The sequence below is a fragment of the Crotalus tigris genome, unplaced genomic scaffold (assembly GCF_016545835.1).
Source record: "Crotalus tigris isolate CLP2741 ecotype Arizona unplaced genomic scaffold, ASM1654583v1 scf7180000018371.15429387391:27106975, whole genome shotgun sequence".
NCBI lineage: Eukaryota > Metazoa > Chordata > Lepidosauria > Squamata > Viperidae > Crotalus > Crotalus tigris.
Window position 1 is genome coordinate 22745797 of NW_024096970.1, and position 19521 is coordinate 22765317.

General features: G+C 35.0%; 1 protein-coding gene across 3 annotated transcripts in view; it reads right to left on the minus strand.

The window, feature by feature from the left end:
- The window catches only part of MIPOL1 (mirror-image polydactyly 1), a 189679-nt gene that overhangs the window by 61317 nt on the left and 108841 nt on the right, over positions 1 to 19521 (minus strand). For all 3 annotated transcript variants that reach the window (XR_005557736.1, XM_039351805.1, XM_039351806.1), the window contains one exon: positions 4851 to 4945. Coding sequence is in view for 2 of the 3 variants with exons in the window: in XM_039351805.1 (XP_039207739.1) it covers positions 4851 to 4945 (95 nt within the window). In the remaining variant the exon portion in view is untranslated. The remainder of the gene's footprint in view (positions 1 to 4850; positions 4946 to 19521) is intronic.

Genomic DNA, 19521 nt, shown 5'->3' on the forward strand with positions numbered 1-19521 from the left:
ACATAAAAAGGCATTGCGAACACTGGTTTTTAAAATGATATCGTATTAAGATATAATTTAACACCTAGCGCTACCTTATTTTTTCTTCGCACTATTTCAATTGTGCTGTATCAAGTTGCACTAAGTTAAGTTCTTTCATATTAACAGAATAAATGGAGACATATCACATTGTGTCCCACAACAGAGAGTGGTTAAACAGAGACCTCCTCTTAATGGCAAAGGAGAAAAAGATTATTCCTTCCCAGGATTTAGCCTCCCACCTTGTATAAGTGGAATGGATCTTTTGTGGAGCAGTCTAAAGCACAAAATGAGACTGTCAAGTTCAAATACCATTTCTATTGTATATAATACCTTCTTTTAAATCTATGCATGTTTTTGCAGTAAATAATTCTCATCTTTATTCTACAAAGAGATCTCCAAAATGATATGAAGATAGACAGACATACAGAAGGAGTAAAGAGAACAGTACAAAATAACCACATTGACAAATTCATTTCAGTGTGAGCAAATGTTCTAGTTCTATATGTCCCCCCCAAGTTGGATAGCAGTAGTACTTAGACTTATATACTGCTCTATAATGCTTTACAGCACTCTCCAAGCGGTTTACAGCACTCTCCAAGCATGTTGCCCCAACAATCTGGGTTCGCATTTTACCAACTCAGAAGAATGGTAGGCTGAGTCAACCTTCTGCCGGTCAGGATTGAACTCCTCGCTGGGGGAAGAGTTAACCTGCAATACTGCATTCTAATCACCGTGCCACCATGGCTCCTAAAGACAAGGATGGGGATGTTCCCCTATTGGAGATCTGTCCTTCAGGTTTTGACTACTTTAGCAGCTACTGTTTCCAGGCCAGAGATGTGGTTGCAATAATCTTGCATGAGAGTCTGTGTGGTTATTATATGCCTGACTCTATAGATGACTGATATAAATTGGGCTGTAGAGACTAATTAGGGAAACCGTTGATTGTTCATCTTGCTAGCCAGCAATATGCCTTTCTGAGATCTTTGATCTTGTCACAGGGTTACTGTAGGATTCTCCCTGGGAAACTTCAATTTCCATGCTCTAGAGCAGGGGTTCTCAACCTTGGCAACTTTAAGACGTGTGGACTTCAACTCCCAGAATTCCTCAGCCAGCTTTGCTGGCTGAGGAATTCTGGGAATTGAAGTCTACACGTCTTAAAGTTGCCAAGGTTGAGAACCCCTGCTCTAGAGGTAGGGTCCGAAAAGACTCAGGAATTCATAGCTTTCTTAGTAACCACAAGCATGTCTCAGTAGTAGCATTACTCATATAGGTGACTACAAGGTTTTGTGGTCATTTCCTCTGAGCAAAGGACATGTGATTTGGATATGGAAGATATTATCATCAGTTCTTTGCTATAATTAGATCACTTCAATAGCTCAATGGCATATTTGGTTTCTGCTAGAATGTCCGATTTCCAAGACTACCCAGAACACTGTGAAGGGTGGATATAAATTTTGTAATAAAAATAGGTCTGGCAAAATTCTGTTTATAGGGTGCGAGCAAATAAGCAACTGAATTTTGGCTAGATTGTTCTATGTTTTTCTTGGCCTGGCAAACTTATTGAATTTTGACTTGTTGTTATTGTTTGCTACATTTAATACTTGCATGAATAGAAAGCTTGTTTATTTCCTTCCCAAGAGCTAGTAGCAAGGCATGACATTTTTCTTAAGCCATCACTTTGAAAATCAAGTAGTCAAGTAGTCTGTGAGTTCATCAATAAGGTTGTAAAGAAAAAGGGCATGGCATGGAAGATTGGATAGGTCCAGGGTACTGGCTGGTAAATTAAATGAGCAACTTGCTGAGACTTGTGCATCTGGTCATTTCAATGGCTAAATCATTTTCAAAGTCCAGACAGTTGAGATAATGTTCAAAAATAGCTCAAACAGACACTTCCCTAATTCACTAGACTATAGGAAGCAAGGGAAAGTATAGCCAAATCAGATTCTGTTCTTACAGCCAATCTTAAAAGCAGCTTTAGCCTTCCTGTGAAATTAGCTACGTTGCTGGTCTACCCAGTGGGCCTGGCATTAACAGACACAGGAGTGCAAAGTCTTTGAAAGAAGGAGGACACATACAAAGCACCTATTTTCCACTTGTTAAAGCACTGATATATTAAAACAATGAATTATTAAATCATTGTTAAAACAAACCTGCCCCAATTTCTCATATGCACACAAAACAGCTTCCAAAGCAACTGCATGAGCCTTGCAAAAGAGATGGCTGCTTTAATAATCCAAAAAGAGATCCTTCTTACCGTCTCCTGTGCATTGCAAGGCACCTCTTTCAAAGGCTTTGTATAGTTCATATAAAAATAATCCCACTTTTTGGGGGATTAATCATTCTTTTTAAAAAGCCTACAAAATATATATATATATATATATATATATATATATATATATATATATATATATATATATATATATATATATATATATTGCAATATCTTTATGATTTTTTGTGTTCCCTTTGACAGGAAGAAGGATTATAATTTACCTGCCTATCCAGTTTTTATTATTTGCATTAATCACTGCCAAGAAAATATAGCAGTTAGAAAATTAGAATATTTTAACTGGCAATATATAGTTTATGACAGTTAGGCAAAGTATTCAATGGTTCTCCATTATTGAATCAGATTAATAAAAACTGTTCATGAATAATAACAAACAGAATTCATTTCACCAAGATTCAATTTTTTACAGAGCTGGGATAAACCCCCTTTTGCACTTTCTGACCCTACTTCTTTCCTTCTTACATAAAATAGATTTTATTATTTTTTTAGAAATCTTTTTTTTTAAATAAATTTAAATTTAGAATAACATATTCTTGACTCTCTTGTCATACTTTGTCAAAATGTTCTTCATGGTAGCAATTTTGAAGCTGTTTGACCAGGGTTGGATTACAGAAAAAGCTAATAGTGCCTGTCTTAATTTGTGCTTTTCATAATATAATATTTACAAAAATATTTCCCCTAAAACTGTAGAAACATCTTAGAGTAATCTAGGCCTATGAATATTCATTAAATAAAATAATGAAGATAATAATAATGAAGATGATGATACTGAAAAATATACATTTGAAAAGTATTCAGAGACTATTTGTATATTTAAAGCTTTGATATATATACTATGTTTTAACTAAGGTTGACAAAGTCTACCACAAACATTTAAGTGATTAATGCATAAACAGTCTGAGAATCTCTGCTCTGAATCCTTATTCTAACACAAACAGCAAAAGCACTTTGTTAAGAGCTGAATGGGTGCCTTATTCATTACCCACAATGCCAGTGAACTACTGTCATTCTGAAATGATGAAGAGAATTTAAGGGACAGCTCATAGACCCTGCTGCATGAGTACCATACCTCACTCTTTTTTTAAAAGTATGTTTAAAAAATAGAGTTCCTAAGGAAGGTAGTAATGGCATCTGTCTCTGGCAGCTGCCCCAGAATAATTCCTGTTGATGCCAAATTGGGCTGAAAAACCTGTCCCATATACCTGCACATTATGTGCAAATAGGGCTCAAAGATATAGCTTAAGGATGTCACATACAGAAAAGTTAAAACCTGTTATTTATTGTCCCAAAGTGTATAACATGGAATTATGGACTTACATTACAGGGAGGCAAATTCCAGTTGAGTCATGGAAAAGTTCATTACAATAAGAGGACCTCACCATTAGAATCACTTGGAAGAGGCTGAACAGCAATCTGTCACAAGACTATAATTTATATTTCAATATTGAGCAAAAAGTTGGACCAAGTGGCTTAAGTGGGCCATTTCAAATCTATGATTTTTAAAAATTCTTTTAACATGCCGAACATTTAAAACAAGCACTTTCTGAAATCTATGAATAGATTTAAGCTAGAAGAAAGAATGGTTTATGGTTATGGTTTATGTCTATGTCCATTGTCTATAAACCAACATATTAATTGATCCTCTTGCAAACAATCTGTAATCAAGGCAATAGGCCATCTCTTTGGAAGCTTTTCCTTAATTGTTAGAGATTTGAAGCAATGCCCTTAGATGGTGAATTAAAATCTTAGCTGTTGTTAATATATTGCATATAACTTAGAAACATTTAAGTCAGCTAGAATCTCAGCCAATATTCCAGCAAAATAGACAAAGGTTTGGACTGGAATGGATAAGCCAAACTGTGGCAAGCTATATATTCCCAATGTAACTGTGGGATAAAACTTTGGTGATTCTTTATGCCTTTGCAAAACGTTTTCTATCTAAGAAAATGAATATATTTTTCTTTCTCATTTTTCTTATTATGATCCTAACCTTAAGCAGCAGACATAAGCAGACAGAGTTTGAATACTGAAAAGGAGAAGATATTTGAATCTGATGTAGCAGTAGCTTAAGTAACAGCCCTGATACTGACTGACATTGGCAATCTGTAACCTAAGATCTACAAACCAGACGTCCCCTGAAACTAGCCTCCAGTCCAAGAAATTATGTTACATCAGAAATGCTTCCTGCTTTTTTGATACTTGTTCACTGGCATTTGGAATACAATAAGGCTTGAAAAGTGCCATCCTATAGATTTCAAGCCAAAGGACAATGCATGGGACTAAATTGTGGCTACAGCTTTTGTCAGACTGAAATGATATTAAAAGGAAAAATGGATATGGACTGGAATTCTGGAATTATTAATTCATTTTTGCCTTGCATATTTGTAATCTTTAGGAATAATGTTGCATTATTTTTCCACATTTACAGCTGTATTGCATTGTATAGTAAGCTGCCCAAAGTCGCTTTGGAGAGCAAGATGGATGGCATATAAATTTAATAAAATAAATAAAAAAATAAAAATAATAGAAATGGCATTACCTGTAATAAATACGAAGAGTCTGCAGTTCTTCTTCTAGATTTTTATACTGATGAATGGCAGTTTCTCTCTCTTGTTGCATAGCAAGTAATTTTTCCTATGAAACAGCAGAAATTGAACAAAACAGGACTATTATTTTAAACAATGGAAAAAGTACCATTTTACAACAGAGGGCACTATGTTTCATTTCAGCAGCACAGAGAATAGAAAATCTTACGGAGAGAAATAAATGTAACTGTAGTATAATGGAATGATGGGTAATTGTGCCTTGGAGTCGTGTAAGAAGGTATGTTATATCTCAGTGTCCCGAATCCAATATTAATCAACCATATGCCTGTAAGAAACCTGTGAATAGGACATGACATAAAAGTACTTTCTCACTGGTTTTGTTCAACAATCTAGAGGTTGTACATAGTCAAAGTCTTTTATATACATTGCTACTAGCCATTAAGAAACTCCAATTACTCCAGAATAATTTATTTTGATTATTCTTTTTAATATAACAAGAATAAGATCTCAGAAGAATTTGAAAGTGCGTAATCAATCACAAGAAATGAGTGCAGTATAGTAATTAAGGTGTTGGACCAGGACATATTCAAGTTCATTCTTAGCCATGAGTTCATTATTTGGACTAGTCATTTATACGGTTGCTACAGTATGGATAAAATTAAAGATACCCCCCCCAAATGCTGCCTTGAGCTCTGGGAGCAACACATGAGGTAAATCTAGTAAATATAAAAGCAAACAAAAGTGCATGATATTCTATAACAGGATAGATAATTCTACTGTTATAGTAATTCTGAGCTTGTATATGTTCTTGTTTTAGAAAATTAGAAAAACAACACACATTGACCAAAAATCTATGTATTGTAGATCCAAATTTCTGTAGAATTCTCTAACCTGACTCGTTGGTGAGGAAGAAGGCCAGGGCAGGAATTCCATAAGATTGGTATTATTCCTGAGAAGATCCTATCATATGCAACCCTCCACTATCTCTAAAATAAACTGAGGAAAATCTTAATTCACAGTCAAACACAAATGTGAAAAAGCAAATCTTCAAAAATATGGCACTCAAATTACATTACCTTCAAAAGCCATCTGCAGGAGATTCAGACAGTCAAGGTTTAAAATTAATGTAAGACCTCTGAGGAGCTAATCAACTCAATCAATATCAAGGGAGCTCCATTTTGTGTTGCTTGAAGTTTTCAACTTGTAAAGGCAGCTGTACCTACGGTATAACTTTTTCTAGTAAGCTGCTCTAGCTGGGAACAGTATCATAATATTATGAATTACTAGAAAAAAATATTACAGCCAGAGCATTTTGATTCTTTGTCCCTTTAGCATTATACTCTTTCTATTTTGTCCTAGCCCTCAAGATTTATTTATAATACAGAATATATTGAGGTACAGACGATTAGATACAGCTATAAAGTAGGCTTTGGAATTGGGGTATGTATGTGTAAGAATATCTTCACTCTAAATCAGACCTGGGAATTTTATGGCCCCTGGGCCATATCCGTCTGTCTCTTTGGCTGTCCCTGTCCAGCCTGCATGAGGTCAATTGGAAATTAGAAATCAAATGTAAATAAGTGCATGCCTTGCATGCAATACAACTGCATTGCTTTTATTCTGGAGGGGACTGCTATTTTTAAAAAAATTACATATGTGCATGAATGCACGCCTACGCATTTTCACTGCCCTATTGGTTTGGTCCTCCACAACTGTCCCACTCTCTCAGGTGGCCCCTTAGGAAAATTAATTGAGCACCCCAGCTCTAAATACAGTGGCACCAGCTTCCTATCACAAGTTCCTTTATTGATGAGTTTCAGTGATACAATTCTTCCATAGTTTTAACAGGCAAATCTTGATTCCTGGCATTCAGCAGTTTAAATTCTGCTCATACGCTGAGTTGTTTAAAGTTTGAAACTGAAGCTGTTTTTTAGACTTGTAAACCAAACATACAAAACACAAAAACGTTAACCAAAACAAACTATTTTCTGTAATTATACTGTATCATTGCTAAATAACCTTCTTAAATATTGGGAAAAGTACGTCTGAATCAAAGTGGGTGGGTTGTTCCAAGAGGCCAATAATTAACTATCCCTGATAATTTTCAGTGTACTGTGAAGTGCCATTGAAAGGTAGACTGGGAGGAAATGTTTATAGCAGACACTCCCACTCAACAAGAGATTACCAGCAAGATTCTTTAGAGAGGTATCACACCTGATACCCTTTTAGGATAAAGGTCATAAGACATAAGTTTTGACCCTCTTTTAGTTTTCAGTATACACTTACTGACTTGGCAATACTTCAGAAGAACAGCTCCCAAATTACAGCAATAGAAGAGAGAAAAGAATTGGGGTAAATGGGTTGAAGCATATCAATAAAGAAGGGGGGGGTATCCTAAGCTTGCAGTAATCTTCGCAACATAGAGCAAAGGAGTGAAGCATTGAGTGAAATAGAAATAGTAAGAAACTTTCCAATCTAGGAGACAGGAATATGATATTAGTAAGAGAAGTCTAGATCATATTAAAGTGGTCAAGCTATATGCAGAACCTAGGAAACATACAAAAAATAGGATATTAGAAAACAGGATAAACTAGAATGCTTCTCTTTCATGTTTTTTAAGGAGAATTTGATTTAATTCATTTTTTGTGAATGCATTACTTTCAGTTTGAATTGGTAGAACTTAAGATACAAATTCTTCTTAGTTGTTGTCTGCACAACTAAGAGAGATTCAAGGACAAAATATAGTGGAATTTATCAGACAACAATTTCTGAACATTCTATGTGTGAAAATGTAGGCAACTGAAAAGATCATTTCAGCACCTGTTGGACTTAAGAGGTTTTAAAATTTGGAATTACAGCTTTTTATAGCCTGACAAAAATACTACACATACAGCTATTTTCTTAAGTATACATATAAATATATTACCAATGTAGGATCCTGATTTTAGTTAAAAGTTAAATAAAATAAATAGTCTAGGTGGGGATCTTTACAAGGTCTCAGTTCAGACACACAAGCAGTAACCACTACAAAGATTTTTTCCACCTTTCACAAAGCTAAGACATAAACATGTCACCCACTGTTTTTGAAGGAAGAACTACATTATGTTTACATTTCTCTCAACCTTATACAAAAGATATACATTTTTTTAGTATTTAAAAGAAGCAATTATCTTCACCCTGTGTAATAAATATGTAATATATACCTCAATTATCTAATAGCAATAACTGTGAAAGTAATAACTTTCAACCAATATAACACTGGAAAAAAGAGATGATGCTATAAAAAAGACAAGTATTTTAAATTAGGTATTATAAAGGAAATACCATGTAATGTTGTACCTATTGCTATATAATATACAGTATAATACAAATAGGCAGAAATAGAGTAAATATTAGATGAACTACATTGGGTAAATTAGGGCAATCTTTACTACGAATAACCAAATCTATAAAAATATCAATGAGAAATCCTTTTATTCTTCAGGGTAAATTGACCTACATCCATGATTCCTGCACTTCATATGTGTATAAGCATGTGGCAGTTTTTTCTCATTACAGAGGAATTATGTATTGTCTTCATAGCTTCCATAACTCTTGTCAGTGTATCATCATAAAAATAGAGCAGGATGCCTTCCCTGTACTTTTTACTTTGGTCAAATACATGATCAAATCAACCTATGTCCTTCAGCTGGCACTGTCCTAGTTAGCAAAAGTACAAATCATCTCAAGTATGCAACATTCCTGCCCAAACTCAAAAGAGGACTAGCAAAGCTTGGACTTAAAAAAGCAGGTGAGAGCAAGGTCCCAAACAGACTGGAAATCAAATCGTGCAAGTGTAGGTATCTCTTGGTCTTGCCATAGGACCATGAGTTTAAACTCATGCTATCTTTTGCCTCTTCTCTGTAAAGTTAATCTTCTGCCATGGCCTGATAGAGTTCTATATCCTTATAGGCCTCCTACAGTATTCCCCGATTCCCCCCATCTGACCCTTCTCAGCTTTCAATTTCTGTTCCCTCCAACTGCTTCCCCTTCTCCCCTAAGCCTTTTAAAAATCATTTAAAATCATTGGAGATTTTTTTAAAATGTTAAAAATCCTACAACTTTATGGTAACAAAATTTATACAATAGTCAAATATAAGCAATAAGATAATAAAAAGTACAAAAGGAATCCAGGCCCACCCATTTGGGAGTGTGGCTGTGCAGACATCAACATAATCCTCATATTGACCACTTAGTGACTGTTATATATTTCTGCCCTAGTGCTGAATGGGGTAGAATGGAGACAATGAAAGGGATATGGTATTCCATCAATCTAGATCAGGGGTCTTCAGACTTGGACCTTTTATGACTTCTGGACTTCAACTCCCAGAATTCCTTAGCCAGCATGCCTGGCTGAGGAATTCTGAGAGTTGAAGTCCACAAGTCATAAAAGGGCCAAGTCTGAAGACCCCTGATCTAAATGCTATTAAAAAAGGCTTGGAAATTATGCTTTTCTATGCATCTAAGAGATCACAATATAGGACAAAGAAGAAACTTCAACAGAAACGGATTTCTTTATAGAGATTGTATAGATTAAAATATCGTTCTAAAATAATTTGTATTTGGGATAAACCCTGACCAAAACACTTTAATCTTAGTAAGAAAAAAAATCAGAAAGGCCCCCCAGAAATAGTTATAGTTTTGGGAACCCTCACCTATGTTTACATCTACCGGGCACAAGCATGTCTTGGTCATGATGAAGTTACAACATTTTTATAATTCTGCCTTAGAACAGTTGGTGATATAATGTTTCTCTATTGTGAGTCACCAGGGTCCATTGGAGTTGGGTGACATCCAAACTGAATAAATAAATAAATAAAAGAGGCATGACATAAGGTTATATAGAGCTCAAAATGTAGTGTGAGTTAAAACACCACTGAGCAAATTAGAAACCGTGACCACAGTGCTATTCACTTTAAGTTATAGTAAACAAAAATTGCCTGGGATTTTTTTTTTTAAAATATTTCCAATGAGGAAATGTCTATAAAATGAGGAGTTAAAAAGGAAATAAAGCTGGAAAGTTCAAAGAACTAAATTTTTAAAGAATACTCAACAAAACCACCATAACTGAAAATCAACAAGAATGCATACTATGATCATGAAAGGTAATATTAAATCTATGGTTACTTCAAGGGTTAATGTTCCTTTTCAAAGATACCGGTACAGAGTAGAAAGCCCTCTTCAGGAAATGGGAATGTTGTCCAAAGAAGAAGACCCAAAGAAGAATGTAAATTTTCATCAATCTGGCATGCAAAAAGAGATTTTGAGATTTGAATATATGTTCAATGACATGAAAAACCAAAATGAAAAACAATTGTTTAAAAATAATACATGCCGGGAGCTGGGTAAGGAGATTATAAGCCATTAGATAGCCATAGCAATAGCACTTAGACTTATATACTGCTTCACAGTGCTTTACAGTCTTCTCTAAGAGGGTCAGTCTATTGCCCCCAACAATCTAGGTCAGCGGTTCTCAACCTATGGGTCGCGACCCCATTTGGGGTCGAACGACCATTTTACGGGGGTCGCCAAACAACGCGATCCGCCATTTTTCCCCATCAGGGGGCGGCGCCACGCATGCGCGCTGCGCATGGGGGCGCCGCCGCGCATGCGCGCCGTGCGTCCATGTGACAGGGGTCGCTGTTACACAAAGGTTGAGAACCACTGATCTAGGTCCTCATTTTACTGATCTCAGAACGATGGAAGGATGAGTCAATCTTGAGCCGCTTAGAACTGAACTCCTGGAGTGAGCAGTGAGTTAGCCTGCAGTGCTGCATTCTAACCACTGTGCCACCATGGCTCTTATGATGATGATAAGGTTAAAGGGTATTTAAAAAAAATAATATCTAAATTTTCATCACAGCAAAAGATACAGGGCCATATCAGATTCAATGTATCCTTCGGAATTCAAAATGAGCTTTGGGGGGAACAGGACAGGATGCATGCTAATGTACATTCATGTCCTTGGGGCTTCCCATTGCCATCAGTTTAGCCAATGTGAAACCAAATGCAAATACAGACACTGTTTAATTTGATGAAGCATAGCTTATTTTACCATGTTAAAAACAACATATCAGAACATTATGGAATTAAAATGCCCTAAGACTACCTACATTTCTATCTAGATTACTTTCTTCTTACTAACGAGCTAGTCATGAATCAGGTCTTGGTTGTATCTGATCATACCAAATGGACATATAGTAGATCCCAAGGTACATGTGTGCCATTTTCATACAAATATTGAATCTGAGTTGGAAAGCAAAAGCTATATTGTGGCCTGCAAGATTAGAAGTATGCATTACTCATCAATGAAAGAGTATTTGTATGGGATACATATTATATTAAATTGTTTGAACAGTAATTTTGAAGTGAAATGATGCCTGTGATAACTAAAAGAATTTTATAGTGTTAAGTGTATTATAGACCAATTTAGTGAGAGATGTTTTCCTGAATATGGTATTTTAGAAAAGCTAAAGGGCAGTATTGTTTACCTAGAATTGCAGTGCTGGAAAGAATCTCAAGGATTATCCAGTACAGCTCTCCTGCACTAAAACAGAAATCATTATATCTCAAAAATCCCCAACAATCTGTGGCCTGCTTTAAAATGTCCATTGACAAGTTTCTATGACTTAATCTTTCTGTTAGAAACCTTTGTTTAATGTTTCATTTAAATTACTTACCCAAAACTCTGCTGTCTTTCATTCTACTCTCACTGCCATAAATAACTATTGCTTTCCATAGCAGTGTTTGAAAACTGCTTTGTTCTCATAATCTCTTTTCTTCTAGACATCGAGAATGAAGCCTTCGTAAAGTATCTGCAATTCAGTCTGGTTTCTCTCTGAGTCTGTGCTTATTTGAAGAAAGAGGAGTCTGCTGTGCAATTTTTCCATCTTGATGCTGTTGCTTTGATAGTGAACATCATAATGCTAATGACATAGCCAGAAATAGGGAGATGCTACAGCACTAGATAGGGAGTTCTGATATAAGCTGAACAGGATTATGACTAAAGTGATATCTGAACCAGAAAAAAAAAACATTTAATTTTCATTAGTTACGATGTCATGTTACTTTCAGGAAGAAAATAAATAAGCTTTAGCTTTAAAAAAAATTAGTGTCTCTTTCAGCATTACAGTTTTTAGTCATTGAACCTGTTAGGCATTTGTAATGGAGATTACAAATATAAAACTCATATATATTATACTTGATTTGAAAATGACATTATATCTTAGACGTTATATATCTTATGTATTAGATAAGATACCCTTTATTATCATTTTTTTTTCTGTGAACACAATGGCACACATTAAAAATAGAATTCTGTTGCCTTCTCTCAAAAGAAAGTATATATCTACCCACCTACATACATATATATCTACCTAAAATGCCAAAAATGCCCAGGAATTCCATCCAAGTGAGTGAGAAAGTTGCTGCTATTGCTGCAGCTTACTTGCTTTTAGGGCTTAGCCATGAAGAAAGGGAAGTGTGAATTTCTCATGCTGATCTCAGAAAAGAAGGCTTTCATATATCTTAGTCAGAAAGCCACAAAAGTAGAAAAGCTTGTTTTTATTGGACATTCATGCATTCACATAGATATTTGTTTTTTCTGGCAAATATGATGTATAAGCAAGTTATACCAACAACATTTACAATCTAGTTCCAGCTTCTTGCAACAGAAACTTGATTTTTTGAGAGGAGGTAGGTAAGAGTGGACAAGGTGGCACCACCACTGGAATATTTTATGTTTATATTTATCAATACAAAACTTTATATCGATGCTGTTGATAGAAGTTGACATAGAATAGATAAGGAACACATGATAGCAAGCATTAAAATGGAAAAAGAAAACTCCAAGGTTGGGATATAAGCAATAGTCATAGTCCCATTAGTTCTAATATGCAGATGACGCTGTATTGTGTGCTGAAAACATGAATGATTTGCATCTAAGTTTCTGTTGATTGTATGATGCAATAAGGAGTACGAATTTGAAAATGAATGTACCAAAGATCAAAATTGTTGGGTTGCCCACTGAGTGATCAAATTGCAAATAAAAAAAATGCAAATAGATGAATTTACATAGCTAAAGAAAGTGAATAGAGAAATGCTAAGATGTACAAATGCTTGTAAAATATAGTGGGTAACCTTATGGTCTGTAACAAAGAATGTTATCAAAATAAATAAAAATGGCTTTACATGGTACCGTTGGTACTGTAGTGTATGGAAATATCAAGAGAAATATAAATGTTAAATGCAGTTGGAAGCAGTGTTAAATGCAGTGGGAACAACAATTATCTGCAGTTGAGGAAGAAGAGATAGGTAAAAAATGTATTTTGCTGGATGAATACAAAACTGAATACAAAAGTTAGTGACTTCTATGAAAGAAGTAGATTGACTTGATTTGGTTTTATAAAGATAATGAATAAGCACTGCATGGCAAGGGTTATATTAAGGATTAAAAAATGTAAGTCTGTGGTTGGATGAAGTTGATTAGAACCTAAAGAATGAAAGACAATGTATGATATATGGATATGATGAACACAAGAATGGTGTACAAGCATAGGAAGATATAGAAAGATATATGTCTATGGAGTCATCCAGGTCATAGTTGTCCCAAAGGTACCTTTTCAAAAGGCAACTGGACTTTTTCATTTTTTCCTTGAAGACATTACATTTCTCATCCAAGAACCTTCTTCAGTGTACTGAATGAAGCTTCTTAGATGAGAAGAGAAACCTCTTCAAGGAAACGCAAAGAATGTCCAGTTACCTTTTTTTAAAAAGCACCTTTGGGATAGAAAGGTATAGTGAATGCTGTTGGTGTAAATCAAATATATTTAGATTTACTTTCCCCCCCTCTTCCTCCCCTTTTTTTTGTTTGCTACTCCTCACTCTTTTTCTGCATTTTGTATAATTTATCCCCAAAGGGAATAGAATGATGAGTATGTACACATGGTTTATAGGTTATCAAAAGGCACTTATCCTTGAGAACAAGGATTGTGTTTATTTAGTATAACTATTTTGTGTTGTATTGATTTTTCTAGCTTCTTGGAACAGGTAGTGGAAGGATAAAATATCTGATAAATACAACAGATAAAAATATTATTCTCAATTCTCTATCTTAAACTGTAAAATGCTATTCCATTAAAAACAGCATGTATTTTTCTGTAGAATTCAGAAGGAATATAGTAACAGACTTGGAGAGCATTTATTGCTAAAGGTTCTAGGCAGTATATTTATACATTTTTATAGTAAAAGATACCAATGAGCTAATTTCATTAACCACAAGTCAAATTACCATTTATAAATTACAGGCAGTTTTCAACTTACAGCAGTTCATTTAGTGACTATTCAAAGTTATAAGGCAGTTACAGCCTTGCAGCATCTCTGTGGTCACATGATCAAGATTCAAATGCTTGTCAACTAACTCTTATTTAAGATGGTTGCAGTGCCCCAGGGTCATGTGATCCCTTTTGCGACGTTCTGACAAGCAACTTCAATGGGGAAGTGAGATTCACTTAACAACTGCTACTAAGAATAGAATAGAGGTGGAAGGGACCTTGGAGGTCTTCTAGCCCAGCCCCTGCTCAAGCAGGAGAACATATACCATCTCAGACAAGTGACTGTCTAGCTTCTTTTTTAAAATCTCCAGTGACGGAGGGCCCACGATTTCTGGAGGCAAACTGTTCCACTGCTTAATTGTCCTCACTGTCAGGAAGTTTCTCCTTAATTCCAGGTTGCTTCTCTCTTTGATCAGATTCAAACCATTGTTTCTTGTCCTGTCTTCTGGCGCTTTGGAGAATAATTTGATCCCCTCTTCTTTGTGGCAGCCCCTCAAATACTGGAATATTGCTATCATGTCATCCCTATTTCTTCTTTTCTTTAGACTAGCCAAACCCAATTATTGCAGCCGTTCTTTGTATGTTTTAGCCTCCAGGCCTTTGATCATCTTAGTTGCTCTTCTCTGAATTTTTTCCAAACTCTCAACATCTTTTTTGTGATATGGTGACCAAAATTGGCTGCAGTATTCTAGGTGTGGTCTTACTAGGGTTTTATAAAACGGTACTAATACCTCACGTGATCTTGATTCTATGCCTCTGTTTATACAACCCAGGATTGTATTAGCTTTTCTGCCTGCTGCTACATACTGCAACTTAACAACTGCAATGGTTCATTTAACAACTGCGGCAAGAAAGGTCGTAAAATGGGGCAAAATTCACAACAACAGTCTCACTTAGCAACACAAATTTTGGGCTCAATTGTGGTTATATGTTGAGGACTATCTGTACCACATCTGTTATAGAAATGTCTAACTACAGTTAGACATTTCTATAACTCTTTGCTGCCATCTAGTTGTCACCTGGATTTTTGCAGGGCAGATGTGACAATCTCAGTATAAATCTGCCTTTTAAAACCGAACTGCAAACTTTTGCCTACATGCCAATGCTATTCGGTTTTGGAGTCTTTGCCAATAATACTGCTTTTGTTTGTTCAAAGTATTTCATCTGCTGTCACTGCGACTACTTTACAGTTTAGCACCTGAACACCTGCTGAAGCGAACCTGTCATGCCAGAAACGTTTTTAAAGTTAGGCAATCACCATTCAGTGAATGGCAAGCAGTTGGGTATTATTTCCTCTATAGCTTTCAACATAATCAACTTTGGGAACTGACTGTACAGTAGCATTTGCCAACTGAAATGTTATTCAAAAAAGTTTCATCAAATAATTTTGAATTCCATAGAATAATCTATTTTTGGTAAAAGGGAGAGAACTGAAAGAAATAAGAGCAAGAAAAGAAGCAATAAATACAGTTATCAGATTCAACTGCAATATTTAGTAAATAGAAAGTATTATTATAGCATGTTAATGAAAAAGAAGAAAACTAACAATCTGTATTATTACATTAACTTCTATTCTATTAGTCACTACAGTTGCTGAAGAAAATGATTGATAATTTGAACAATATCAAAATATCTATTAGAAAAAGTTTAAAGTCATACGCTTATTTTACTTTTAATTTTTAATAAAATATTTCCTTGTAAGTATATAAGTGAGGTACAAATAAGAAAAAGTGATTAAAATACAATAGTTAGAAATAAAATGATTAGGAGCAATAAAATATGCAAATGTAGCAATTGTGGTTAAGACTTACATCCATGTCCTGTTTAAAAGATTTAAAAACTAACATGGAATAAATACATTAGAGCAGAGGCCCCCAATCTTTTAGGCACCAGGGACTGGTTCTGTAGGGAGAGATTTTTCCGCGGACCAGAGGGAGCGTGGATTCGTGTGCTGCCTGCATGCCATGGATGGGGCTTTGCTTCTTTGCGTGGCCCAGTTTCTGGCATGCCACGATCCAGTGCCGGTCCACGGACCGGGGCTTAGGGACCTCTGTACTAGAGAGCTATGATACAACAAATGAACTGCTCAAGTAAATAAAAATACCCATCACAAATTATTCAAATAATTCTTCCAATCTCACTTTTATCCAAGCTGAAATTTAAAGTGTCTGACAAAATACTCCAATAATGCAGTCTCTCGCCCGGGCATTGAGCTGACCCTGTAAGTGCCTGAAAAATAGTTCCACCTTGTGCATTTTCACTTTCACAATCCTAGTTTGAGTTACTAATCTGTCTGCCATACATTTCTTACTAGACCTATTCTCATTGTAGAAAGATCTGAACAGGTCTAGTCTTTGTAGCCAAATTAGCCAGTTTCAAACTAGTCTGCAAAGCTCCAAGTGGAAAGGAATATTCATTTTGAAGAAAATTACTAAAAGAAAAGATCGCAACACATGGATAGTTAGTTTTCTTTCTTCCATGCATTTCCATCCCAAATTTCTAGTTTATGTAAGACTTTGGCTTCCTGGTTCCAGTACAATGTAAGCTAGACTTGACAACCAGAAAGCTTGGCTAAAGTGCTGCCAATTCCCCTTTATATGGAGTGATTTAATTTGTATGAGGAATTTTATATTGAAATAGTTAAATAGATAGGTGCAGTGAATTGTTTGGGATGGCCAGTGAAATTATTCACATGACTAATTGCTAAGGATTTTTAATTTTATTTGGGAACAGGATACAAATATATTCAAGCAACATAAGTGAATGGTCAGCAACAAGTGCTGCTGATTCTGGTCATTGCACTAAACTCCACAAAATATTTTAATTTACTTGCTCTTGCAATTTAGCAAAGAAATGTTGCAATAAGAAACACCAACAAAGATCTGAAAATCCTAAGCTCTGGATTACCATATTGTGTTCTCCTGCCATTCAATGCATCAGACAAAGGCTGCGGTGTTCAAAGTAAAAGGAAGAAAGAAAAGAAGGAAACGAAAGAGGAGAAAAAGAAAAGTACAGAATACAAAGTCAATAATATTCCCCTTTTACTCTTTTCACAGATTGGATGTTAAAAGAGTTGTGGCAATTAAGCTTTTGTTAATTACCAGCTGTTGAAACAGATGTGTTGACTGTCCTTATTATCCCACAGCTGGGGCAGGAGAACAATTGATGCTCACTAAAACCAACAGCCAGCTGTTTTTCAGTAATTATCTCCTATTAATAATACAGGTGATAAATGTCATAATGCTTCTATCTTTGAGTTTCAGTAACTAAAATACAATTACTTTATATGTTTTCAGTGTAAAAGTAAGATTCTCTCTTTCATTCTCTGTCCCTCTCCTTAAATATTTGTGCCAGCAGACTTTAAGTGGTTATAGCAGCAATCCAACCTACACATTATTTGTGGTTCAGTTTAGCTAAATAAGATAAGCATGGCTTTTATGAACCAAGGCTATTTTAGATATTATTGTACTAGATTAGAACTTAAATAGAAAAATATAACTTCTTTCATGAATTAATACTGTAAGAGGATTTGAGTAAATCAGTTATGAAACGTGAATGATGAATTATAGATTTTTGTCATATATCCTGAACAAAAACAAGTGATGTCTGCTTAAAAGTTGATAGGCAAACATTATCATTCTAAGACATTTATTTTTGGGGGGGGGGAAAGAAAAAATCATAAAATTTTCTTTTTTATAAGCAATAAAGGACTACTCTAAAAGAACTCAAATCTTTCAACTAATTAATCCATACTTAAATACATTGTTTTTATTACAAACAAAAATTAAGGCATTCATTTTCATGTCCTTTTTTATGTCTCAGGCAGAATTACTATAAAAAAACATGTTCAGACAACTATTAAACTTGACAATAATCAGATACTTGTTAACTAAAAAACACTTAAGGGAATTAGAGGATGAGCAAAAAATCAAAAATCAAACAAATACAGAGTTTAACTTTAGTATTTAATTGCTGTTTAAACATGAATTTTGAGGTCCTTTTTTAAGATATAATAAAACTATTTTTATAGCCATTGTTTTAAGAAAAAAATATGCTAACGTGAATTTAACAATAAAATAATGTAATTTTATGGAATTTATCAATAAAGGCTCTCTATAATATTTTATACAAAATAATTCTAGTTTATAAGAATAGATCCATTCAAATGGTTCTATAAAAGGTCAAAGCATGTTGCTCTGCTCTAAAATAGGCTAAGTTCAATTTTAAAAAAATCACACTTTTGAGCAACGTATCTTTTCAACATAATATTGTAGTTATTGCAGGGCACTAAAGAGAGAAATGTACAATAGAATTTTTTATCGCAAACAATTGGATCAGTTAATTTACAGTAAATCTGAACTCGCCTTTTGCACATGAAATATAGTTCGTTTATTTATTTATTAAATTCACTGATTGCCCATCTTACCACAGGACAGCTCTGAAGCTGGGACCCCAGTTGTTTAGGCAATAATCAGGATAATTCTGATCATTAATTTATAAGCAAGGGATTATAAATTCATGGACTTATGGCTATTAAAATAAAAATTCCTGAAGGTGCACGTACACAAACTATACCACTCAGGCCTTTGAAATATAGAGTGTGTGTGTGTGTGTGTGTGTGTGTGTGTATTTGTTTTCTGAGGGTTTTGCGGGTGTTTGTATGTAGGTCTTTGGTTATTCGGGTTTTCTCCCGCGTAAAATCAGAAGTATCTTGGTGACGTTTCGACGAAGTCCCATTCGTCATCTTCAGGCTGGTGTTTTCGGCTTCGTGCTCCTAAAAGCACGCAGCCGAAACACCAGCCTGAAGATGACGAATGGGACTTCGTCGAAATGTCACCAAGACACTTCTGATTTTGCATGGGAGAAAACCCGAATAACCAAAGACCTACATATATATATATATAGATGAAGGGTATTGAGACTCATTCTTGAAATATAGTATACAGTACTTTGCACTGTTTATAACTATATATAATCTAGTATTTGCACTCTCTCCAGTGGGAGACTTCAAACAGTTTAAAGGGGTATGAATCTCATTAATACTGTCTATCTCTTTACCTTCCTCTGTCATCTTAGATTCCTCCTCTAAAGTACACCTATTTCAAGAAATATCATTCAAAATGGTACTAGGACATACATATGGTATAAGAAGTTTTGTAGGACATTTGAAGTCAGAATAGGAAAATTTTAATAAAATCTTAGAAATGCTGGAAGTTAACCATACATTTGGACTTGACAGAGCTAATAAAATACTGGCCTGTATATATGTGCGTGCGTGCATATGTGCACTACA